Genomic DNA, 24,410 nt, shown 5'->3' with positions numbered 1-24,410 from the left:
GCTCGAGGTGGCCTTGAGGGTTTCCGAAGCAGATAGTGTTGGCGAAGACTTTTGGCGTATTGATACGCTCAAACTCCAGTAAAGCTCCTCAGACACGCAACTTTTCGCTCTAGCAAAGCTTGTACAAGCCATTGGCGCTGTCTGTAGACCCTCCAGGAAGAAGTACATCCGTGACTGAAATGGCTCTGGAGCGACAAATAGCACACTGTGAATAAGGCATTCAGACGTTGCGGATGACATTGTATTCCTCTGCTATGGCCCAGGGAGGCACCATCTACCCCTAACCCTGTTTCTATATCACATACAAAGAAAGACGGGTGCTGTATACATGGCCTCTTGTTAGGCACCGGCCCCAGTCCCCCCTGTTGCAGTTCGCTTCTCAAGGGACTATTTAGCTCTTGGGATATTTGCCTAAGCTCAGACTGAGATCGTTGTCCTCATACTTCACAGTATTTTTTGTGGCATGAAGTAAATTGACTTGAAATGCATCATCCGGTTGATCACATGAATGGCGGGAGTGAGAACGGGTACCCTGAGTTCTTGATGCGGAAGATGCTCAGCATGAAGCTGTACATAGAGAACAAGATCACGCTCCATGCGATCACAGCGACTTGCTGCGTCCCCGAATCAGCGATACGCGGGACCTTGACAATCAAAGCGATGGAACAGAATGCAAGAAGTCCATCTGAGGTCACTAATTAGCATACGCCCTCCTAGAAAAGGGGGGGGGGGGGGGCGGCAACCGGCCGGCTGCACGAGACTTACATATAGCGGCAACGATCTGAGTTTCCATACCCAGCTGGCTCTGGAAGTTGCCAGAAAAGTAGGTGACTCCTCCACGACCATCCCCGGAAACATAGGGAACCTTGCGGATGTGGTTGAACATGTGCCCACTAATGAAGAGCAAGATAGAAATCAGACTAATAGCCGCCCAGACATTGCGATTTCGAACAATAGGTAAGATGTAGGGCGAGGCAGTAGCCATCAATGTAACGAGACCGAGAAAGATTGTGATTCCTGAACCCCAGCGCAGCCAGTTGAACGGGCGCTTGATTTCAGGGTGCGGTCGATTGGGGAGGTTGCGAGAAAGCCAGTTATGAACTTGTTCAGCAGTCGGTGCTCTGCAATGCAGTGTGTCAGCACATTCGCGTTGTCTTAATCATGGAGATCACATGAAAACTTACCCCGTGTTGAAGTCGAAGCGTAGCGGATCCTTTGACGCAACAGCGTGAGGACCTTCAGTAGGAGGAAAGAGGAGGAGCACGGGTGCTGTTTGAAGACCAAGCTGCGAGAAGACCTATAGTAAGCAATGGTCCCGAAATTAAACCTTGGGAATGAGGACAGGACATACCGTAACAAAAACCTCGCGACCATCAACAAAGTCCAATGTACCGAAGATCAGACGGGACTCCCCGGACTTGTCTCCTTTTGTCCAGCTCTGGGCGAGCAGTTCATACTCAGGCTGGAACTCCTGGCAGAGTTGGCAGCCAAAACGAGTTTCAAGAGCCGTCAAGAGCACAGCCACGGTGTAGTCTCGTGGTGCTGTAGTCAGGGTCTTGTAAGAAGGCTCCTTGAGCTTCACTGGCGTCGACCTTTGGGATTTGGCGTGGAAGTCATCGAATCGTTCGGCTGACGACTTCTTTGCGGCTTGGGCGCCCGCAAGCAGGAGCGTTAACGAAAGAAGCGTCTTGAAGAAATGCATTCTAAAGGCTACCTCACAAACAGTGGGATAAACTCAGAAGCTATGTTAATGTTGATTTTGGGCTGCCAACCTCTCGAGTTTTTCAGACTGGGTTGACAGAAGCTCGAATTGATGATTCCTCTAGTAATACAAAGAACGAGCATTACGTGTGCTGCTAGGTGGCATCTCCAACACGCTTGTCGAACCTTAGTCAGCTACCACTCGTTATTGCTGACATAAAAAACCAGCCATATTTTTAGTTGGCAATGGCATAAAGTGGGAGCATAGAACAGGCTCTTAGGATGTAACTGTAATTAATAGTGTGTATAACGCTTCCATACGTACGAGTATTATTTTACACGGGACTTCATTCGATTGAACATTACACCCTCAATTGGAGCAGATTGCAGCTTGTGTATGCTCTGGTCCCAGCTTTTTTTGGCAGCTTTCAACGATTCACGCTAACCGAACTAGGTACCATGTTTATCCTAGGCGCGCAAAACATGGCCGGATTCGCATCCCACTCACCCCCTCTTCCGATAATAATCTAGCCGGTGCATCCAACACCGCGTCACCTTTTCAACCTTCAAGAGGAGAATGGCTACCAAAATGCCCACCTCTCAATCCCATACCGAATAATAAAGTATACACGCGACTCCGAGAACATATATGAACCTATTGATCAACAACCCCCGTCTTCAAACAAGTCCCGACTGCGATTCCTAGACTAGAGATTTCATAGTCCTGGGAGGTGTGCTTGTCCACCATGAGCCTCCAACCAGACGAGGTACTTCAAAAACCCATGTGCTATTGTGTGCACGTATTCTCCCAAGCTGACCAAATGGTGCGTATACAGCGCGCAGCGCGAATCCACCAGTTCGAAACAAGGCGACACAACGGGCTACACAAGTTCGAGCTCATAAATCGCGATGAGGAGACCCGCCGGCTCAAGCTGCAACTGCTCTTTGCTGAGGATGAAAGTGCTTCATTGAAAGAAATTCTTTACCAGAAAGACCTCCAGCACCGACATATAAAAAAGGAATACGACCAAGTACGTGCCAAGCTCGATGGCACCCAAGAAACAATTATTCGACAGGATACAAAACTCAAGCAGCAAGACATTGATATGAAGAGCCTCAAGGTACGAATTTTCTGGTTCGGAATTTCAGGCGAATGATGCTAACATATAGGAAAGATGGAGATGGAATCTCTGCAGGGTTCCATTCGAAATTCAACTAAAGCGGCACAGAATGAGGCAGCTCTGACACGAGAACTGGACAAGCTTCGACCAGAATTGGACCACCTCCGATCACAACTAGCAAACCACCAGGCAGTTGTATCGGAGAAGCATAGTCTTCAACGTCAGCTCGACAGCTTAGAAGTGGAGCTAGAGAATGAGAAAGGACTCAGAAAACAGGCTCAAGAGAAGGAAAACAAATCTGCTATGGATGAACTAAGATTGAGGGCAGAGGATGCCGAAAAGAAACTGGCTTTGGAGAAAAGGGAGCGCGAAAAATTGACAAAGCAACATGAGAAGGCTTTGTTAGAAATATCTGGTCAGAACGGACGTCTAGAAGAGCGCGTCTCGACGATGAAAGAGAAAATCAAGGGGCTTCAGGCCGAACTCAAAGACCCAAAACATCAAATCGACCGACAGCAAACAGAGACGAACCAATTGCAGTCTTCGAAGTCGAAGACCATGCAGCGTGCTCCAACCAACCGACAAGAAAGCAAAATGAGGAAAGCTGAAGAGCCCAGCCAGGAGGAGGCCACAATCTTCACACCTGAACACGAGAACCAAGCAGAAAGGCGACTAGCGAAAAAGCGTGGAATTCTACACGCGACTCTGGGCGAAAAGTCAAACTTTTCAATTACACCCTTTCTCAACCGCGCCAAGGACGTTTCAGAAGAGCTGGACGATGCACGCCCTATCGAGACGCCGTCAGAGCCATCGATTCCGGAGCCAGCAAGTGATTCAGAGCCGGAAGTGAAAGCAGATAGTGAGGTGCCTGCGGACTACTCCAAGAGGCCCAAAACGGAGACATTGACGACTGTGTCCGCTGATCTCCAGCAGCCAGCAGCGAAGAAACCGCGGAGCCGGCCAAAGTCCAAGCCACTAGGTGAAACCTCACCCACGAAGAAGAATTCAGCCGGACAAACAGGACCATCAGGAGCAAAACGGAGATACCAGCTGGCAACCGAGAGCCAGGCTACAGCAGACCAAGAAAACACCGCACCCGTCAGCAAAGTGCCGGATGCCAAGGGGAAGCCTGGCCATAATATCGGCCCGAAGATTGCAGATGATGGTACCAAAGGGCTGGACGGGAAAAAGAAACGACGCAAGATTCTAGGTGCCACGAACCCATCGATATTTGAAGAAGAGGATGGCGAAGCTACGGCTAATATTGCGAATCTCAACATTGGACCAGTAGTAGCCAAGCGCAAACGGCCAAACCTAGGCGGTGCAGCAAATGCGTTTGCCGGTGCAAGTTTCTCTCCTCTCAAGAGAGACAGGAGAGGCGTGGACGCGAGTTTTTTGGGATGATATGAGCGAATGCTAGAATGTTTGGAGTATAAACATGGCTTTTAAAGGACATTGGAATTGGGTATAGCCAGGCGTTAAGGCAAGCTCTTCGTACTACAGTTCAGAAGACATTGTTATCATCCGATTGTTAATTAAAGTTTGGCAAACTCAGCTTTACAGGAATTATTCCATCTGAGTACGATTTTTGTCCAGGGGTTTATCGCTCTATTAACCATCGGACTACTCCGTAGTGCTAGTCATCAAAGAACAAGCAGGAGTGTAATCCGGATGCTGGACCGACGTTTTGCCAGATCCAGGGACCAGGCGGGTTTTTGCAAGTCGTGTTTCCAGGGACGACCGCGATCAACTGCTCGTACCAATCCCCCATTGCCCTTACTCTGTAGGATGGCGTTCTGAAAACCCCCTTGGGTACAATAACCAACTTTTTGGATCACATACGGTGTTCGCTTCGAAACCGTTTCTGGTAGCCACGTCTTGGCGGCACACGATGATACTCCTTCAGCGCGCATGTCCTAGCCCCCGCCAGCAAGTACGATCTTTGCCTCGCTTTTTGGATCGCGTGGAATCCCTCTCTGTACCATGGCTATCACGACCAGCCTCCTCCAATTCACGGTGGAGACAGCGGCAAGGGAAAGATGCGTATGCTAGGGAGGCGAGAGTCCAAGGACTAAAAAGCCGTGCAGCATTCAAACTTCTAGAGGTAGTATCCCGTCGGGCCTCATCCTCCAGCAATACTAACATATCTTCAAAGATGGACGAAAAGTATAAGATTTTCAAGAGAGGACAAACCGTGGTGGATCTGGCAAGTCAATCGTCGCTTAGCGAAATACTGGCTCGCAACTAACACGGCAATAGGGCTATGCTCCAGGAAGCTGGTCACAGGTATGGAGGGTCCTGATCGTAGCACATATATCAAAACTACCTGTTTACACAAGACTCAACAGGTCGCTCTTGGGCGCACAAAACCCCACGGCCGGATCATCGGGGTCGACCTGCTCCCTGCGCAGCCCCCTAGTGGTGTCACGGCCTTCCAGGGAGATTTTTCATCACCCATGGTACAAAAGCTTGTCAAGGACTTGATCGTTGAACGTCACAAAGTCCAGCCACCGCCCCCAAAAAGCGAGGTCGACGATTTGCACGATGAGCCCGGGAGCCTAGTATCTGAGCAGCTAAGCTACATCGACATGGAACGACATGCTAGCCAAGAGTACAGTAACCAAGTTTCGACACAACTTGCACCATTGCGGCTTGTAGATGTTTGTTCACATCCCTCCAACACGCCGCGTCTTGTTACTCGCTGACCCCTTGTTCAGGTTGTTCTGAGCGACATGTCAGCACCCTGGGAACAAACTTCTGGCTTCAACACGAACACAATGAGTAATCCATATCACAGGCTTATGAACACGAGCGGCATGCCTTTCCGGGATCACGCTGGCAGCATGGTGAGCCAATTATCACATACTGGATACACAGGAGTTACAGCTGTTGACTGATATAGGATCTCTGCGACGCTGCCCTGCAGTTTGCGAGCGACACTCTACGGCCAGGTGGGCATTTTATATGCAAGTTCTACCAAGGCACCGAGGATAAACACCTGGAGAAAAAGCTCAGGCAGCTTTTCGGCAAGGTGCACCGGGAGAAGCCCGAGTCATCAAGAAGTGTTTGTCTACCTGTCCACCTCGAAAGAATCTAGATATTAATTTGGACTCTAGGAGAGTAAAGAGGCATATTTTATCGGACTGCGACGTAAAGCAGGAGCCACGGTGGATGGGAACAAGGGATAGAATATCATGTGATTTTAACACAGTGCCTAAACCTTACTCATTGAAAGCATGTGATGGGGAGGTGGCATTGACAAATGGCGCAAAATAAACATATCATTGAGTTTTTGATACCGCATTACGCCAGTTACATGCATTTTCCATTCATCAGTTTTGCCATTTTTTGAAGGTATCTTCATCTCAGCCGAGATGTATTTCCTTGACCCGTATTCCCTGTCTAAGTAACCGTTTTGGCGCTTAGACCTTGAAACCACGCGAACGTCTGCGACCACGGGCACGTTCGAACTTGCGGCCCTTCGACTCGACGTAAGGCTTCTGCAAAGGTTGTTAGCAATTGCGACGACAACTCATATCTTAGTCTGTTGAAACGTACTTTGTGGCTGTGGGGGCCGAAGCCGAAGTGCCTCACGGCCTCACGGGCGTTCTTGGGGCCACGGAGGATCAGGGTGTTGCTGCCAGTGGGCGCACGGAGAGCAAGCTGATCCAGGGTGATGGTCTCACCACCGGCAGCCAGGATGCGGGCGCGGGCGGTGGCGGTAAAGCGGAGGGCAGCAACCGAGACCTTAGGAACGGTCAGGAGACGGTTGTCATCGGTGACAGTGCCGACAACGACGATGGTCCTCTTCTCGTCCTTGGTGATGTTGGTCGAGATGCGGGAGAGAGACACCGGGGGACGGTTGATCTTGGACATAAAGAGGCGGCGTAGGACGACCTTGTTGAAGGAAGCATCAGTGCGGCCTGCCAGAACATGATTTGATTAGTATCAAAATCTTTCATTTCTTATATTCTGAGGGGAGGGAGGGGTGGATAAAACATACGCGAAAGAAAGCGGTACAGCTTCACGAGAAGCTTGAGGTACACATTGTCGCTGGCCGGGGCCTTCCGGTGCGAACTCTTAACGTGATGACGGTCGAGATCAATACCTGTAAGGTGAAGCCATCGTCAGCCATTTGGTTCAAGGCATGCTCAACTCGGGCAGCTTCAGTCTCGCATAATAATGCGGACGGCGCCTCGATCGCAGAAAGGAATCTCCATTGAAAGATTTCTCTCCACTCGCATACAAGGCTGAGAGGAAAACACTTCACGTACCCATGGCGGCGGTTTTTTTCGCTGGCGTTGGCGAAGGGTCTTAGTGGTGATGGTTCGAAAAAAATCTGGCGACGATTTCGAAGCAGAATTCAATCCACACGAACCGTGAGTGGGCCACTCTGATGCTGTGCGTGGGGGCAGAATTCAGGGCGGTCAGTCATGGCATTAGGGCACGACGTATTGACTTTAGTCATACGACTATGCACTCCTGATGTCACGTGCTTATATGCTGCCTGTACATATACGAATGCATGTAGCTCCAGGCTCCTACTAGCTTGGCAGCCTGACAAAGACCTTATGCCAGCATGATATCTACTCCATCAGATCAACAGTGAATGTCTCCCCTGATAGATTTTTATTTTCGTACCAGTTCCAACTCATAGGTCGTCAGAGATAAATAACCATTGAACCCAAAAAAAGAAAGAAACTGCAGTAACACTAATTCGTGCAGTTAGAGGGCTTTCTGTGAGGGTTCTCATCCACGAAAGTGGGAACAGTGCTTATCGAATCTTTGTCAATAATGGTAAAAGACATGATGGATACGTATGAAGTATTATATATCTTGTGAGTAGTACGCTTATTTTTACACTTCTATAATATACTACTATTACAACTATACTATATACATATAGCCGGCATTTTGCCACAATTGTGCGCTATCTAAGACCTACTAGTAATATGATGGCAATTCGTGCCGTGCTTGTTTATGGCAAGACAAAGTGAAAGTAATGTTTCAATGTATGGCCGAGTTTTCGATCTTTACACGCCCATGTTCCCATACGGCAGTGTTACCCTTGCAATGGCACCACCGTATTCTGCTACTAACCTATGCCCCCGAAAGATTATGCCAAGTGAGACCCTACTCTCACTGAACAAGTCCTGCTCCCTTGACTGTATCATAGAGCAGCAGAAGCTGTGGTTGGTTTAAGGGCTATCAGGAAATCGCGAGTTATCTCAAAACTCAACCAACTTGACGCCATGCTGGGAGCAACCTTTAGAAGGTTTGGAACGATGCCCTTGTACAGGCCCCGGATACCCTCTTGTCCCACAATGACTCGCACAGCGTCCCATACAGACTTATACTGATAACCCATGCCTGACATCGTATTGATCTGAAAGCGACGCCGAAGAACATCACTAAAATTCGTTAACCACGGATCCACCCATGCTTCGGATGTGGACTCACAAAGGATATGTGCAGGTCTGAGCCACAGCGCCAGCTACGGCGCCAGCGAGAAGCTTTCTGATAGCACCAGGGTTCTCCTCCCCTTCTAAGGTAAGTGATTTACGAGCGGACTCGTACACCATGAAGTTTAGGCCAACCTGGGAGACAAATCAGTCATGCTCATCTTCCATGGAGAGGATTTTGGGTTGCGAAGGGTGACATACATAAGGAGCAACCCCAGCTACTGTTGGGACAATTCCTCGGTACAATGCAGTGATGCCTCCCTCCGTCTTATACATGCGTATGAGAGTAGCCCACATCCCCGGCAGCTTCTCTGGTTTGTTTCCAAGTTCGGCGAAGCTTGCAGACTGGATCGATAGTCGCGTCCGCACGATGTCGAGAGGATACGTGAAAACCACTGAAGTGACACCAGCAATTCCTCCACAGACAAGGCGAGTAACTGCGGAGAGCTCCGCGCCCGGATGCGCTTCGAAAAAGTTCTAGGATTTAGTCAGTAAAGCAGAAAATGGCCATTGAGATCGATAATGACACACCCTCTTGTAGAAGTTGTAGCTGCTGAATTGAACAGCCGAATAGGGGACAATCCGAATACAGTTGGTGCCATTTCCACGCATGAAACCCTTCCATCCTTCCTCTTTCCACATCTTCTTTAGAGCCTGGCCAATGGAGAGCTTGTACGCATCTCTTCCAGCACTCTGTATCTGCATCAAGATCTTCAATCGTTCGAGTGGCGATACAACGGTTCGGGAAACAGCACCGGCTACTCCACCGCCACAAAAAGCTGCAACAACAGGCTGTGATAGCTTCTCGCGCAGTTGGACATACGACTGCGAATGGAGCGCCGGGGACTTTTCAACACTCGCACCTGGCTGAGGGAAAAGCAGATCGTCAGCATGGTACTCGAAGAAAGGGACCATTCTAGCAACAGCGGGTACTTACAGCCGACATTGTGCAGAATGAATGTTACTGAAGCGACAGGTTCTCAATTGAGTCTGACGATTCTACCAGGGACCCAAGAAGAGCCAAGACTGGAGTTGCTTGGTCTTATTGCATCAAAAACAGCGAAGTAGATATCCTCTTTGTTAGGCTATAGAGAATGGCGGGTAGAATGAACCAGTCCGTCGCGTCGGGGGGCGTTTATTGGATCGGAGGCGACAGATGGACCGGCTATATCGCATGGGATGCAAGTCCCATGCTTATTGGACTTCGAAACGTGTAGTAATTCGATTCTGGACGTAGTTCAGCTAACAGGCTAAGCAAGTTGCCAGTGGCCGCTTGTCGTGGCACTTTCCACGCCGATGAAGCAGTTGAGGAAGGGACTGGGGGGACGTACATGCGGCGGGCCGCAATGCCCCTGTCACGAAGAGAAGGATGGTCTGGAGGTGCGGTACCGATATTAGAGATGTAAGAAGACGTTCGGCAAGCAGTGGAGCGTTGGCGTCGCGTGAGTCGGTAAGTTATTAGATTGATTGCCAGGACTTCCCGTCGGTTTTTCGTCGGCGTGGGTATTGACCCGTAAGGAGAAGACGATTAATTATTCGTCTCCGTAGTATACGTAGGACGGATACTTGTACTTTAACATTTTTTTTTTAGCGCGTCGGACCTGGGGTAGCGCAGAAACCGCAGGTGCATCTACAGCCGGAAAGAAATCCATGTATGTACACATATAAATGAAAAGTATGTACGTTTGTTGAGGAGCGGGAAATGATACTACTGCTACTACTACTACTACTATGTCGAATCCTGAATAGAACCGTGTTCGCTCATCTTTTGTCTTTACTCTTTCTTACTAAACTCCGGGCATCAACCCGTATATTATTAGTTCAATTTTGCCCCTCTTCTAGAGCCCGATGCTTCCCGAATACCAGTAAACGTATATGTACTATTATTACTTACTACTCGTACTTCGACATGAAGTAGTATCAACACCGGCAAGGGTGACCCATCGCTTTCTTGCAAGTGCCAGTAATACTTGTAGCTCTAGCATGCTGTTGGCAATTGCATGCACTTCAATCTATTTTATTCAGTCCGTGTGCAGTTGCGATTGTGCAGTGACGTTTTTCCCCTGCAAGAAGTAAACCTGGAAGCCCTAGCACGCCTTCATGTTCCTCCTTAGAAAAATCTCTACGATGGCTAAACATCGAAGTACACAGAACATGCACGACAGTACTAAGTCGATTTGGGAATCTTTCAGTTCTCCTAATACTAACTTAGTTACATAACAAGTCTTGAGCACAAAATGGCATTCCTAGCTTCTCAGAGGTAATTATACTAGTCGGGGTAAAAATAATGTCCCAATTTTACTCTACGAAGTGGGCATACTTAACCAGTCCAAGACAGGCTGCGCTTGGTTCCACGGGTAGGTAGGGGTTGTAATAAAAGGTCAAGAAAGAGGCGGGGAAAACATAAAGCAAATATCGATCCTCAAAATACCAGGTAAACGTGGGTACCCGCGGTCGACATTCGGGGACGAACGAGGTATTATGATCTTGTTCGCGCTTATTCGGCAACGTCCAGGTCGTCGTGGGCTGGGGGGGGACTGTCGAGGGCTGAAGAGTTGGTCAGTATTAGATCTCTGCATACCGAGCAACTTGGTCTCTTACCCTTCCTATCGTCTCCATTGGCACCATTCTCACGCCTGTCACGGTCATCCCTCTCGTCTCTTTCGTCCCTTTCGTCCCTATCATCCTTAATATCCCTGTCACGGTCACTGGTAAAGTTAGTAGGGGAAGGGTATATATACTTAAGAATGAGGACTCACCGAGTATCGGGGCTGCGAGAGCGGTCGCGATCGCGGCGGCTGTCACGGTCATAGTCACGGTCCCTTCGCTCGTCTTTCCGAGGAGAGTACTCCCTGGTGCTGCGGCGAGGTGACGGCGACCGGCCGCGCCGAGGTGAACGCTGGCCACCACGACGGTCACGGTCACGACCAGACTCAAACCGCCAGGATGCAGAAGGGGGAGTTCGGGCCCACTGTTGAAAAGTCAGACGGTGTATCTACCATGTCACAATAGGTCATGCACTAACCTCAATCTTCAGGACATCATCGCGACCCATGCGTTTGTTGTGCATCTCGTAGTACGCATCGTCGGCATCGCGACGGTCTTCGTACTCGACAAACGCAAAGCTATGTGGAAAGTTAGTAGGCTTTTTTTCCTTCTTTCGGTGAGATAATAAACTTACAGCCTACTAGACGCAGAGCGAGGAGCAGGAATGTCACATCGAACCAGACGTCCATAGCTGTGCACAATAATCTGTCAGTATAAAGCACCATAGGGCTAGATAATCCGGCGCAGTGCCAGGAAATCCTCGTAGTCATGGTTATGGAATGCGCATAGTTTGGGCTTGGCACATCGTCGCGGCGTGGCAAAAAGAGGAATCGAAGCGTCTCGAGGGCGTATCGCCAACGGACATGTGGAGGGGGTGGTGTCATGGGACTTGGGACGACGACGGACGACGAGGACGAGGGACGACGACGGGGAATGCGACGACGCGGCGAACCGACAGGGCGTCGCGCCCATTGATGGAGGTCTCGCGAGACTCTCGCATCATGGGCTACGGCCGGATCGATGGAGGACGTGTGCGTGGACGTTTGCGTTGAGGACGTAGCTGACATACCGTTCGAACTCGTAGGCGAGGTCGCGGGCGCGAGTACCGTGGCTGAAGCCGGTCACGTAGAGAGTATTGCCGCCGCGAGACATTGTAATTGCCAGTAGCTATTGATAACTGGATATTTTGTGGAAGAAAGAGTAGTTAAAGATTATGTCGCAAAGACTTGAAGGTGTTGAAAAGGGAGTGACTGCCAGGACAAAGCAAAGCTGGAGGTGATAGAAAGTTTTGCCTGCTGACGTAATAATGATTCTACCGTGTCTCTTTTCGGCCTCGGGCGCTAATTATGTAAGAATCCGTTGCCTCAAGTCGCCCCGGCAATGACCCTTACAGGCACCACCAGTGGCCATCTGGCATCGTTCCAAGACTCATCAATCGGCTCAGTGGCTTATGCTCATCTTCTGTTGACGTTAAGTACTAATGATATTTTTATAATACGCCGCTGTGTCTGTCAGAGGCTGCCTTTAAGTACGGACTCTTCAAATTTCCCACGTCGAGACCTCCTCCCCTCTGTGTTTTTTAGCTGTTCAAATACCACACGATCTCCTTGATATTTAGAGAGGGTCAAGAGGACAGGGTTGATACGCCGGTCACCAACGGTGTGAGATGATTGATATTACCACCAGTTGGCCTACGTAGTAGAATTCTTGAATATCAACACCCAAAAACTTATTTCCACAAATACCGTTACCTAGGCAATAACTCATCTGCCAGGAACTGGTTAGTTCAGGGTAAAGGCAAACGGTAGAAGTAGACCGATTTAGAATCGGGAGTTTTATTAATACTGCCCAATTTCTTCACGGAGAATAGCACATACTCGAAGTAATAATCGATGTCGGGTTGTTGTGTCACAACTCAAAGGCTCTAATCCGTATGTATGTGGGTTCTGTGGCACTCGTACACAGCCAAATGTGTACAGGTAAATGCGGCCACAGCAAACGTCATAATCAGGCAGGCAAAGACAGCAAGGCTTGTGGCCCTTCACACCCGGTAACAGATTGTCGTGTCATTTTATGTTCCTACATCTATCAGCAAACCGACCGATGAAAAGGCAGGCATAACCGCGTGGATTATTATCACTAGTCGTTCAACATCCGAGAAGTCCGGAATCAGGTGTTCGCCTTTGACATATGCTGTCGGTGGCGAAAGAAAGGTAATCGATGGTCGGAGCAATCAACACCCCGTCCACTTCACGATAGCCACATATCAACTCGCACGGCTTGATTTGAAACGACGAAAGCCTTTAAACTGCATATTTTCTCAACATACAGTTTGTCAGTACAGTCAAGCACGATGAAATTTGGGAATGAAGCACTACATCCACACGGCCGCGCCGAACATGCCCCGGCTATACCTGACGAGCCTGACCACGACCCAGCTCCGAGATCTTTGCTGGAGGCTTTCCACAATGAAGGCATGTCACCAGAAGTACTTAGATCGGATTCGGAGACACCAAGCGAAGAAGACTACGATAAAAACATTCGGCCATTCTCTACGGGTGACGGTCTTCGCCAGCGTATAAAACGCTCGACCGTGGAAGAGCAGCCGCATATGATACTAGGGAGTGACTCTGGAGTCCACATCATCCCTGAAGATGACAAGAAGCAACAATATTCATCCGAAAAGTCCCCCAAAGGAGCAGGCGAATGTAATTCGTCAGCCTCACAGAAGGATAACAAATTTCGCAATTTCATCTTCACTCGGCAATTTTCGGCTTTTGATCGGAACAACATCATGGCAGCCAACAGTCCATTCCACGGATTCTATACTCTTTTCTGGATGGGCGTGGCCATATTTGTGCTCAAGATCTCAGCAGAAAATTGGAGGGCATATGGTGATCTATTCGGGGCAAAAGACATCATAAGAACTATGTTCAGCAGGGATGGTAAGATCTTGCTTCCATGATCTGCTGGAAGCGTGCTATTTTCTCACAATCCTCGCTCGGCAGTTATCGTACTATTGCTTTCCGATGGAATCATGTGTGGCCTCACAGGTGTCACATGGCTGATACAGAAGCTCACTGCCCGGAGCTTCGTTAGCTGGAACCGTCTTGGTTGGATTTTACAACATGTATAACTTCCCCACTGAAGATTGAAGTTTCGCCGTACGTTCATCTAACAGAATGCACAGGCTTGGCAAACATCATTCATTGCCTGCGTCGTTGGCTGGACGATGGTGCGGGAATGGCCATGGACTCATACCGTGTACTTTGTACTTCATGGAATTGTCATGTTGATGAAGCAGCATTCGTACGCTTTTTACAATGGGTACTTGTCTACCGTTTATGAAAGGCGGCTCATTCTCTCAACTAAGCTTGAAGAGTTAGAGTCTCTTGTCGAACAGGTTGATTCAGAAACTTTTGATTACTCGACACCACGAATACAGAACACAGCGATAGCCGAACCGGCTCCTGACGACAAAAACTTCAGAATGGATGATATCGACAGAATATTCAAGATCATTGCCTCTGGCGATTCCGTACACGTCGAAGAAGCCCATGCATTCGAGCGTGTTCTAAGACGGGAAATCGGCGCCTTGTCAGAGGAACTCAAGGGGACCGCTTCTGACTCCTCCAAAGCATACCCCGCGAACTTGGGCTTTGTCGACCACTACAAATGGATCCCACTGCCAGTTGTTGTTTATGAACTCGAGTATCCACGATCAACTTCCATTAGCTGGTACTATGTGGCCGAGAAACTAGTGGCCATGGTAGGGGTTCTCTTCGTCATGGTTCAGATATCCCAGTACTCGATCTGTAGGTTTAACCTACGCCACTTCTGCACCTGATGCTATAGACGTTAACGCAAATGACAGATCCCATAGTGATAGAGATGATCAAGCTGAAAGAGCGCGACAGCAGTTTACATTCAAGGTTAAAGGAATTTCCATGGATTCTGAGCAACCTGATTTTCCCATTTATGATGGAATACCTAGTAAGAAAACGATAGGTATATCTATACCATAGACTTGAGCTAACTGATAGCGAAGCTCGTCTGGTACTTGATATGGGAAATCATCCTCAATATCCTCGCCGAAATCACTTTTTTTGCAGATCGAAGATTTTACGATGCTTGGTGGAATAGCGGTAAGTGATCCTGCATAAAGTCTCGAAAGATTATTATTATTGACATTTTGAAACAAAGTCTCGTGGGATCAGTTTGCTAGAGAGTGGAATCGCCCGGTCCATATCTTCCTCCTTCGGCATGTATATCACAGCTCCATTTCTTCCTTGAAAGTAAAGAAGCATACAGCAACGCTTATTACCTTCTTTCTTTCTGCGTGTATCCATGAATTAGTTATGTGGTGCCTGTTCAAGAAGCTGAGAGGATACTTGCTTGCCATGCAGATGTTCCAGCTACCTGTGAGTCGATGGCTCACCCCAATGACAGAGAACCATGGCTAATATGTACGCGGGTCAATGCATAGCTGGTAGCACTTAGCCGAACCAGATGGCTCAAGGGCCGCGAAACCCTTGGTAACATGATATTTTGGCTAGGAATCTTTACCGGACCAAGCCTACTTTGCAGCTTATATATAATTATTTAGTCTACTGGAGTATGAAAATAACATCTCAGCCCCCAGTGATGAAAATTCTGATCTGAAGGGCGTTATGAATCAGGGGATTTCATTGGCATATAAATTGTATGGCGCATGGACCTTGCAATTGTTCCTATCTTCCTTCCCAAAGTTTTGTTCTAGCTTCTTCGGCCTCTAAAGCCAGTATTGAGAGAAAACAGCTGTTAGCTCTACGGAGCCTAAAAGCTCATATATAAACTCCGTATGGTTTTACATCCTCTCCTGTGCAGCCATCAAGGAGCCTAAAATGTTGTTAGCTGGACGATACCGACTTTTTTTTTTTTTTCAAGAGAAGCCAATACTCACCAATGAATGTCGTAACCAAACGAGAACGGACTTGGCAAATATCCTCTGGGACTAGCCAGATAGTAGCTCCCAGTTTGCGGGCAATGCTGATGCTAAGCTTGGCGTTCAGGTAAGCGTCTTCATCCGTATGCCCAGGAGTGACAAGGTCGTAGTCGACATAGCTGCTCTTCATTCCATTCAAGACATCGAGCAGGAAGACACCAGTTCCAATAGCAGGGTCTTTGAACGATCTGATGGCAGAGCTCTGGCCTCCCTTCCTGGACATGTCATTCGCCCATCTGACCATTTCAGAATCCGTAATTTCTCTCTTTCCGAGTTTCCGAGCCAAAGAGGAAAGCGTGAGCGTGATATCCTTCCGCATCAGCTGCCAGACAAGAGCCAGGGTAAGCGTCTTCTGGCCGTCAGTGATATCCGCTCCCTGTATACCAACAAGAGAGAAGCCATTCTGCTTCCCAAGCTCGATGGCATAGTTTGTATTTTCCACTGCCTTGAACTTAGATAGCTCGCCACCATGCGTAGGCGGTTTGTTGACATGACGCCAGTTAACCGAACCCTTGATGACCTTGTCGTAGGCCTGCATCAGGACGGATCCGTCTCTAAGATCGTCGAAGAACGAAACGACAGCAGGCTGCACGTCCAAACTGTTGAGCCACAGGGTGAAAACCCTAGCTTCACGTTCACCCTCAGCGTCGAAGTCTTCAACCTCGAGCTTCTCCTCTTCCGTAATGGGGTCAAGGGCAGGGTGGTTGTTAAACAGGTTGGCAACAAAGGCAAGGTTAAGCTTGGGGTTGCCAGCAACCAGGGACTTGGGTGTCAGAAACTTGCGGCACCCCAATTTCTCGGCCTCCTGGAGCACTTCTTCGGCACGCTGATGAAGGTCCCGGGTTTGCAAGGGGGCACGAGTGACACCGTACTCGGACCCAATCTGCGCGAGAAGGACAGCGTAGTTCTCGCCATCCTTGACATCCCCAGAGAAATTGGCCACCCTTTAGCGAGGAGGAATGTCAGCCTGCGAAGTAGGGTAATTCATTGGGAGAGTGCTGACTAACCTCCTAGGCCAGTTAGCTGCTTTTAGATGGTAGTTAACCCATCGCAGAAGAATCTGCTCCGGAGGCAGTCGAAGGAACTGTTCGAGGGTCTCATCCTCTTCCAACAGACGGTAAAGCTCGGGATGAAACTTGATGTCGATCTTCCCAAGGAGACCACGGCGAATTATTTGCCAAATAAGGCCAAGAATCAAGTGTTCACGAACCTCGATGATATCACCGGCTCCAATGTTGACAACGGAACACCCAATGCCCTTGGCTGATTCTATGACGATATTGTTGTTTTCGGACATTTGGAAAGCATTGAGAGTCTTGGTCTTCTTTCCAGGAAAGTTCAGTACTCGTTCATCGATTGTGTCTGGAACGCTGTCGTTAATAAGCTTGGCCAGAACCAGACCATCCTTGCAATCGTCAAACATCTCGAACGTGTCGGTCGGGAAAGGGAGGCGAGATCCGAGATCAGCATCGCCGGCGAGAACAGCGTTGATATGGCGGGTAAACTCGGTGCGCTCATCTTCGTTAATGGTATGGGTGATGTTGGCGTTAGAACCCTGCACTTGGATTCTCCCGCCGATACTTCCCTTGGAACCATGTCCACCAGTACGTTGGGAAACGACACCGCCGCCCTTTTCAGGTGTGGGCATAGACGTTGCTTTAGGCGGGCCGGACGACGCATCGCGAACTTTGGCAACAAGCTGCGCATGTTATTACTGCAGATATCAACTCGATGTAAAGAAAACAAACTCACCCCAACATAATCCTCGAGTTCGACTCGGCGCGAAGAGTCAAGCTCAACCTCTTTCAGAGCCTGGCGTACGACATCGTACGGCTGGTTTTCGCTCTGCTGCGTCGCCTTTATTGCAGTAGCTTCGTCGAGGTAGCCTTTGTCGTCGACATCGAGTCGCTGGAAGGCATCAGACAGAGAGAATATCTCGTTTTGCTGGAACTGAGGAAACTTCCTGTATCAATGCGCTAGGTCAGTACGGTTCGAAGGGGGCGTGTTCGGCAACGACGGACCTCTGCAACTTGAGGACATTCATGGCTGTGGGTCGAGAAACTTAGTTTCTAACAACAGAAGGAAAGAAACGCTGGCGCAAGCTACTCGTCTTGCTGAGTGACAGCCAGTGCAGTTTGATGGATTAAGGAGATGCGCACACAAGCAGTTGGGAGAAACCACTCGAAGGTACGGATGAGGACAGAGTAATAGATGCGCAAAGCTCCTAGCAGGGTGTTTGACCTCGGCGGGGGCGGGGCTGTCGTCGGTGTTACTTGGCGGCTGGTGGGAGGGGAGGTACATAGACTTCAAAAATTCCAAGTACACCCATCACCCACCGAAGTCACACCTATATTGCAACAGATGGGGAGTAACATACGTACAGGGGCTCTCAGCCCAGCCACATGTACACCAAGTGGCGGAGGGCGCGTATGCTTGATGACGCCTATTACAGGCCGCGCAGGTTGGCTACTGCGAGCTTGCGGCAGACGCCGACCAGAGGCTGTGCAACAGGAAAGCAAAACCCCATTCTTGAAATTTGCGTCAGCCAATGTATGAAGTCATCCCTGTTGTAAACGTGGTAAGAGTTAGCGTGGTAAGAATTAGTATGGTAAGATTCTTACATCTATTATCGCATTACACCGTTTCAACTTCCCAAAATCGGAACCAGATAACTCGATGGTATTTGAACCCGTTACGAACAACCATAAGCAAGGTCAATCCCTCAGGGCCAGCCTTGTCCACAAAAAGAGTATCTGCAGAAACGGGTAAAATTTTCTTTCAACCCACCCACGGCATAGCCCCCGTGGTACCACAAGCTGTGGCTATTCAAGGTCTCCCATAACGGTATGTCTCTAGGCACCTAGAAGACGGATTTAGGCAGGTACTAATTGACCCTTCTTTGTATAGACAATGGCTACTTGCAAGTTGTGTAGGGATCCGTTAGTGTTCCAAATTGAGGATGAGGCCGACAAAGAAAACGCCGGGAAAGCAAGTGCTGAAGAAGTGCCTGACGATCTCGAACTCCCTTGTGGCTGCCATTTTCACTGGTAAGGCCATTTCACATTGATTGGACACTGGAGTACATGGCTAACCTTTTCGTCAGGCAATGTTTGCTAGACGAGTCCCCAGCTGTTACTATTTCGTTCAGGTGTCCCAGTTGTGAATCATACTTGGCTACAGATGAGTCTGGCGCATCCGGGAGTAGTAGCACCGCGGCCTCTGTGGCGTCGGTCATCCTGGCCAAATACAAGAACGAAGGCGGTCTGCAGCCAAACTTCGATATACTCCCTGCCATCACTGAGGAAGCCTACCTCTCCAGCCACCCAGAAGCCCGGCCCGCGCGAGCTTTCCAGATCATGTGCTCCGAAGGGGATGTAGGTGGTATGGTCGAGTTGTTGGCAACGATTGATGATGCCAACGATGGAGATGTCAGTGCGCCCTCGGTGCTCAGGTACCAAGATCCACTGTCTAATATGAAGACTGGTCTTCATTTAGCTATTGAACGAGGACAGACAGATGTCGCTCTCCTGCTACTTTGGCTTTGCTCAACTATACCGGACGGGGAATTTCCTGAGGATGGTAGGCAGACTGCCCAGATGTTAGGCGTTGGCCGCCTAGCTGTGGACAGTAATGGAGACATAAGGGCATTGAAGGACAGCAACGGATTGACTGCCGGTGACCATGCTCGTCAGTTTGCGGGGCAATGGGTGGCTCTTTTTGAAGCAGGGCTACTATAGGGAGCTATCGTTCTACCAAAAAAAAAAAAAGATTTTGCAGCCCTTGGATATATGCTTATGAAGGTCCCAGCCCAGCCAAGCCATTGTAACCGGCTAGATGGGCTGGGCGTCTAGATGCTTTCTGATATCGAGTCTAAGTAGGAAGTCAACGTATTTCGGTACCCAACGTCAAATCTCACTAACACCCTAACATCTCTACCTGAAGACTTGGTTCAAGACTTTCTTTGTACTGCATCAGGCCCTTCGAGCAACTTACCGACTGCCGCGGTAGGTCAAGGATCGTCTTGATGATGAGTCCCGTTGGCTAACTAACATAAGGTCCTTTGCGTATTAGATGGACACTCGACAAGGAACTATTATGTAACCAGACATAGATCGTTTACTCATGCTGGTTACATAGATCGTTTACTCATGAGGCTGTTCTAGAAAGGGCGAATTGCAGCAATGCGACGAGAAATACAATTGACGTTCGAATCTGGAATGTACCTATAGAGAATCTCGCAACTATTGTGCGCAGAATCTCGTAAAGGAAAGCAAAGTGGTGGAAATGTTTATATGAATTTGATGGAACTGGTATTTCATGTGAATGGCTGTAACCCTCGATTCAGTTGTAAGAGGTCGACTTGTTCCCAAGATTTCATATTAGCCCTGCATACTGCTACTACAAACTACGAACCTTGTCGGCCCATAGATCTTCAACGCTGTCTCAGGCGCGGTACTGCAACATATTCCGATACTACAAAAATTGAATGGAAATGGAAACCCAAGCTGCATCTTCCAATCCGTTTCATCATAGATATATTAAAAAAACCTTCGAGGTTGGACAGGTAATAAGACAGTGAGTGGGGCGTGTACTGGAGGGGCTCATATTTGTACTTACGTAGCAGCTTCATTCACACCGACTACCCGGGTCCATTACTCCTTTCCTATCTACATCGACACGTCATACTCCCAGAAGAGTTCTCCCACTACTGCTTCGTTTCCAAACTTAACTCTTCTCATACCAGAGTACCGCCTAGCAGTAAACCTGTTGCATCGCAAGCAGAATTCAGAGTGTACGTGGTTTTTATCACACTTTGCCGATGTGACAAATCCATCGACATGTGAACAAATGAGCCTGCACAGTTATTCACGTGTACGAAACACAGAATCAGGTGGCTTACCTAGTACTTTTGCACAGGATCTCCACCGACGACTTCCATCCTCCTACGAGAGGGCCATCGCATGACGGCCTATTTACGTCTCAAGTTGGCCTCGATTCACGCCAGGCGCTGCATATCGTTACTTCCTCACTCTCGGCTAGGAAGACTTCGGCATCTCCACGCTGTTGGGAATAGGTCCCGGGGTGCGTGGTCAACAGGCAGATACGCCAAAATGTCATCAAACAGCCAAGATACATTGGCCGAAAAGTCCTATTTGAGTTCGGCCGTCGACTCAATCAACCCATGGGCGGGGAAGCAATCGTCGACTAGCAGTGAAGCTGCTAGATATGATAAAGCCCCCTCAGGGCCCTTGGCTGGTACACCTGTTGACACTGGTGATCATAGCGTCACTCATCTGTACGGCCAAAGTTCTCGCACTTATCCGCCGGACTGTCCACCTCTCAAAGTACAGTGGTTTCACGCGGTAGATGTAATTAATGGCCCAAGATCGACTTGGTACTGGGGTTCTCTTTATTAATAACGATATTGATAGGTTGCGAAACGGAAACCGCTACTCGGCAAGGGGAACAGCCAAGCCAACCAGCCATTGAAACAATCCGCCGCACCCAAAAAGTTCTCGGCATTCTCGACATCTGACTCAAATTCTCTTGAAGCCAGGTACCAGAAGTTGTTGGAAGCCACGGAAGAGAAGGGTGGGCAAGTTCCCGATACGGAAGCACTATCCTCCCCGCAGGCCGAAGATTCTGTAGGCAAATTACGGGCAGGGTTTGAACGAGGGAGCCAACCCTCAAAGCCTGCCGTGAAGGTACCTGTCAACGAAGATTTCCTGTTCGATGTCAACATTGAAAAACGCGAACTGTCACCAGTATATTGGCAAGGGCCCGTCTACGAAGGTACGCATTTTCTGCGTGGAGGGCGAGACTGTGGTTTCTGACATGCCGGTAGTTCGCCGAGGAACTTGGTTCTTTCAGGAAGGGTCCAATTTAAAGCCATGCGAAGAAAATCTCTCCGCCCAACTGGAGCAGGTGGGTAGCGAGAATCTAACATATGAAGTATTTCTATTAACTTGCATCAGGGATACCTAAAACTGAAACCGTGGCTTCGAGTTGGTATGTCCACTCCTCTTGAATCCATTGTTGGCTAGATGCTTATAACGTACAGTGAGATCTCGGAGCCAGTCAGGGTCTGGAAAGGTCACACCAATTTCTGCAAAAGAACCATCTCGAGCTAAAAAGGAGACATTGGCCGGTGACCGCTCCTTCCCAAACTCTTCCTCCAGGGTTCAAACATCCCAAGACTCTCCAGCTCACCCGAAAACTCATCGCCTGTTTGGAACATACATGAACAACATAGCCACATACCAAGATGCAACAACTGCCTGGCTTTGTTCGGACACGATGCTTTCATGGGTAACGTCTTCGGTCTACGAAAGATTTTCTGGGGGGGGCTACATGAGCGGAATCAAGTTGACTCGCGGATATTCTGAACCAACTAAGGGGAAAGAAAAGGACAAGGACAAGGAGAAGAATGAGGCCACCTCGGTAACTGATGCTCTCGGTTTAGATGAAAGGCAACAGAGAAATCTGAAACGCAGATCTGCTCCAGCCACAACAAGAAGCTCCGTCGATGAGAGAGGGGACGAGCGAGAGGGAAATAGAAATAACCCACAAGCAACACTTCAGCGACAATTTTCTTCATTCTTGGAAGGGGAGGATGAAATACAGCAACGGCAAGAGCAGGAAATTCAGGACTACCACACACAAGCCGGCGAATCACAAGGTCGCCAGATCGACCACCTCATACTTGTCACCCACGGAATTGGCCAACAGCTCAGTTTACGGTAAGAATTCTGATTGTGACGCAATGACTCCTTGTTGACACCTCTGCAGGATGGAGAGTGTGAACTTCGTTCACGATGTGAATGTGTTGCGCAAAACCCTGAAATCTGTTTATTCAAGCTCGGAGGATTTGAAAGCCCTGAACTCGGAATTTGGTTCAAGTCAAGGAAACTGCCGTGTTCAGGTACTTCCAGTATGCTGGAGACACCTCTTGGATTTCCCACGGCAGAGAGTCAAACGTCCGGAACATGACTTAGGAGATCTTGACGAAGAATATGACTGTATTGTGAATCCGCCAGTCTAAATATTTCAAGCCCGTTACTGATCATTTTACAGACCCTTCCCTAGATGACATAACTGCCGACGGCGTCGCATTCGCCAGATCTTTGATATCTGACCTTGCTTTGGACGTCCTCTTGTACCAAAGCTCATACAGGGAGGAGATCTCCAAGATTGTACTACAGGAGTGCAACCGGATGCTGAAGCTTTTCATGGAGAGAAACCCCGATTTTCATGGAAAAGTCCACCTGATGGGCCATTCATTAGGATCTGCCATCTTCTTTGACATCCTCTGTCGTCAGAAGGATGCGGCAAATGAGGCAAAGGACTCCCTTCGATTCTGGCCACCTCATGGTGGCCCTGAATCGGCTGAGTCGAAGGAAAAGCACGATGAGAAGCATCAATCTATGCAGCTTCAATTCGATGTGGAAGACTTTTATTGCCTTGGTTCCCCAATCGGATTGTTCCAAATGCTCGAAGGACGGCAAGTTCCCCATACTGGCTCTATAGCGATTGCACTGACAGCTAACCATCTTTATTGCCGTAGAACGATTGCTGCTCGAGGCTCTACAAGAGGGGCGCCACTTGGGGACACAGCAAGCGGCAGCTTGACAGAGGATGTACTCCTGACCGGGGGTATGCGGTCCGAGAATGCCTCGACAAGGGCTGTATCAGCAGGACCCGTTTCAATGCCAAAGTCGCAACAGCTTTACAATATTTTCCACCCATCTGACCCTATAAGTTACCGTCTGGAGCCACTGGTTTCCCCCGCAATGACGACCTTGAAGCCACAGAGCCTTCCCTATACCAAAAGGGGAATTTTCGACGCAGCGAATCAGGGCTTGACGGGAATCGGTGCTAAGGTGGGACAGAGTGTTAGTGGACTGTGGTCCAGTCTGAGTGCTGGTATTGCTAGCAACATGCTCAACCGGAGCCTAGGGCTTTCGAACGAGGAAGTTGCCCGTATGACGGACCAGGCCCATTCAGGATCCCAAAGACGCGAACTGGGACACGGCATGACTTCTTCCTCAGGGGAAGTGATTGGTGTTGAGTCCAGGCTAGGGGAAAAGACCGACGAACGGAAGAGACAACTAGCTGCCACGTCGGGCGGGCTATCCAGTACCAGTGGCAATGATCAGACATTGATCGATGAGGAACTAGAGACCCTTTTTTCACAGTTCCAAAAGCGGCGGGAAGACCCATCCAAGGAAGATGGTGGTCATGGGCTTGATGAAGAGATGCGCAAGGCGCGCAGGATGAGGAATGAAGAGAGCAAGGTGAGGGCCTTGAATCGCAACGGAAGGATTGACTATACTATTCAGGAGTAAGTGAACTGAGTCCCGGTTTATCGCCTGCGCCTTCCATACTTACAACTTTCTAGGAGTGTGCTGGACTTCAATCCTATGAATACAGTTGCGTCTCATATGGCGTATTGGGCAGATGTTGATGTGAATCACTTCATACTGTCTCAGCTGCTGTCGAGTCGGCCTCAAGAGAAGAAGAGGGGTTCCTGATAAGGGTTATGAAGTCGAATCAAGATGTACGAGTAGAGTGTAATCTGGTAGCGGGTTTCCCTAC

The 24,410-nt window shown here is 49.0% G+C and overlaps 10 protein-coding genes across 10 annotated transcripts; 5 read left to right on the top strand and 5 right to left on the bottom strand.

Annotated features, from left to right (window-relative positions):
• Positions 1-500: 500 nt before the first annotated feature.
• On the bottom strand, positions 501-1,702 carry GMORB2_2489 (oligosaccharyltransferase complex subunit gamma; the record flags this gene model as incomplete). The annotated part of the gene is made up of 4 exons (XM_035464469.1): positions 501-685; positions 766-893; positions 1,185-1,297; positions 1,352-1,702. The coding sequence occupies 4 exons, from the start codon at positions 1,700-1,702 to the stop codon at positions 501-503; spliced, it is 777 nt and encodes a 258-aa protein (XP_035319655.1).
• Positions 1,703-4,977: 3,275 nt separating this feature from the next.
• Positions 4,978-5,919, top strand: GMORB2_2488 (21S rRNA (uridine2791-2'-O)-methyltransferase; the record flags this gene model as incomplete). The annotated part of the gene is made up of 5 exons (XM_035464468.1): positions 4,978-5,019; positions 5,082-5,108; positions 5,162-5,482; positions 5,540-5,668; positions 5,725-5,919. 5 exons carry the CDS (start codon positions 4,978-4,980, stop codon positions 5,917-5,919), a joined length of 714 nt encoding a protein of 237 aa, XP_035319654.1.
• Positions 5,920-6,244: 325 nt separating this feature from the next.
• Positions 6,245-7,100, bottom strand: GMORB2_2487 (large subunit ribosomal protein L18e; the record flags this gene model as incomplete). Its single annotated transcript, XM_035464467.1, has 4 exons — positions 6,245-6,322; positions 6,381-6,745; positions 6,826-6,930; positions 7,097-7,100. The coding sequence occupies 4 exons, from the start codon at positions 7,098-7,100 to the stop codon at positions 6,245-6,247; spliced, it is 552 nt and encodes a 183-aa protein (XP_035319653.1).
• Positions 7,101-7,992: 892 nt separating this feature from the next.
• GMORB2_2486 (solute carrier family 25 (mitochondrial phosphate transporter), member 23/24/25/41) lies at positions 7,993-9,230 on the bottom strand (the record flags this gene model as incomplete). The annotated part of the gene is made up of 5 exons (XM_035464466.1): positions 7,993-8,233; positions 8,283-8,419; positions 8,486-8,761; positions 8,816-9,151; positions 9,222-9,230. The coding sequence occupies 5 exons, from the start codon at positions 9,228-9,230 to the stop codon at positions 7,993-7,995; spliced, it is 999 nt and encodes a 332-aa protein (XP_035319652.1).
• A 1,551-nt stretch (positions 9,231-10,781) lies between these two features.
• Positions 10,782-11,983, bottom strand: GMORB2_2485 (RNA recognition motif; the record flags this gene model as incomplete). Its single annotated transcript, XM_035464465.1, has 6 exons — positions 10,782-10,831; positions 10,886-10,962; positions 11,044-11,255; positions 11,310-11,409; positions 11,466-11,522; positions 11,901-11,983. The coding sequence occupies 6 exons, from the start codon at positions 11,981-11,983 to the stop codon at positions 10,782-10,784; spliced, it is 579 nt and encodes a 192-aa protein (XP_035319651.1).
• A 1,201-nt stretch (positions 11,984-13,184) lies between these two features.
• GMORB2_2484 (sterol O-acyltransferase) lies at positions 13,185-14,984 on the top strand (the record flags this gene model as incomplete). Its single annotated transcript, XM_035464464.1, has 5 exons — positions 13,185-13,776; positions 13,840-13,961; positions 14,013-14,646; positions 14,687-14,824; positions 14,875-14,984. 5 exons carry the CDS (start codon positions 13,185-13,187, stop codon positions 14,982-14,984), a joined length of 1,596 nt encoding a protein of 531 aa, XP_035319650.1.
• Positions 14,985-15,189: 205 nt separating this feature from the next.
• On the top strand, positions 15,190-15,437 carry GMORB2_2483 (sterol O-acyltransferase; the record flags this gene model as incomplete). The annotated part of the gene is made up of 2 exons (XM_035464463.1): positions 15,190-15,252; positions 15,318-15,437. 2 exons carry the CDS (start codon positions 15,190-15,192, stop codon positions 15,435-15,437), a joined length of 183 nt encoding a protein of 60 aa, XP_035319649.1.
• A 240-nt stretch (positions 15,438-15,677) lies between these two features.
• On the bottom strand, positions 15,678-17,859 carry GMORB2_2482 (plastin-1; the record flags this gene model as incomplete). Its single annotated transcript, XM_035464462.1, has 5 exons — positions 15,678-15,709; positions 15,774-16,759; positions 16,823-17,514; positions 17,568-17,778; positions 17,804-17,859. The coding sequence occupies 5 exons, from the start codon at positions 17,857-17,859 to the stop codon at positions 15,678-15,680; spliced, it is 1,977 nt and encodes a 658-aa protein (XP_035319648.1).
• An 866-nt stretch (positions 17,860-18,725) lies between these two features.
• GMORB2_2481 (RING protein) lies at positions 18,726-19,552 on the top strand (the record flags this gene model as incomplete). The annotated part of the gene is made up of 2 exons (XM_035464461.1): positions 18,726-18,862; positions 18,919-19,552. 2 exons carry the CDS (start codon positions 18,726-18,728, stop codon positions 19,550-19,552), a joined length of 771 nt encoding a protein of 256 aa, XP_035319647.1.
• Positions 19,553-20,926: 1,374 nt separating this feature from the next.
• Positions 20,927-24,346, top strand: GMORB2_2480 (DDHD protein; the record flags this gene model as incomplete). The annotated part of the gene is given in 8 exon segments (XM_035464460.1): positions 20,927-21,184; positions 21,248-21,550; positions 21,582-21,767; positions 21,791-21,824; positions 21,877-22,555; positions 22,605-22,839; positions 22,853-24,156; positions 24,214-24,346. 8 exon segments carry the CDS (start codon positions 20,927-20,929, stop codon positions 24,344-24,346), a joined length of 3,132 nt encoding a protein of 1,043 aa, XP_035319646.1.
• Between the last annotated feature and the right edge of the window lie 64 nt (positions 24,347-24,410).

This window comes from Geosmithia morbida (genome assembly GCF_012550715.1).
Source record: "Geosmithia morbida isolate 1262 chromosome Unknown scaffold_13, whole genome shotgun sequence".
In the NCBI taxonomy this organism is placed as follows: Eukaryota; Fungi; Ascomycota; class Sordariomycetes; order Hypocreales; family Bionectriaceae; genus Geosmithia; species Geosmithia morbida.
The sequence above is the reverse complement of the archived record's forward strand: the minus strand, read 5'-3'. Positions and strand labels throughout refer to the sequence as shown.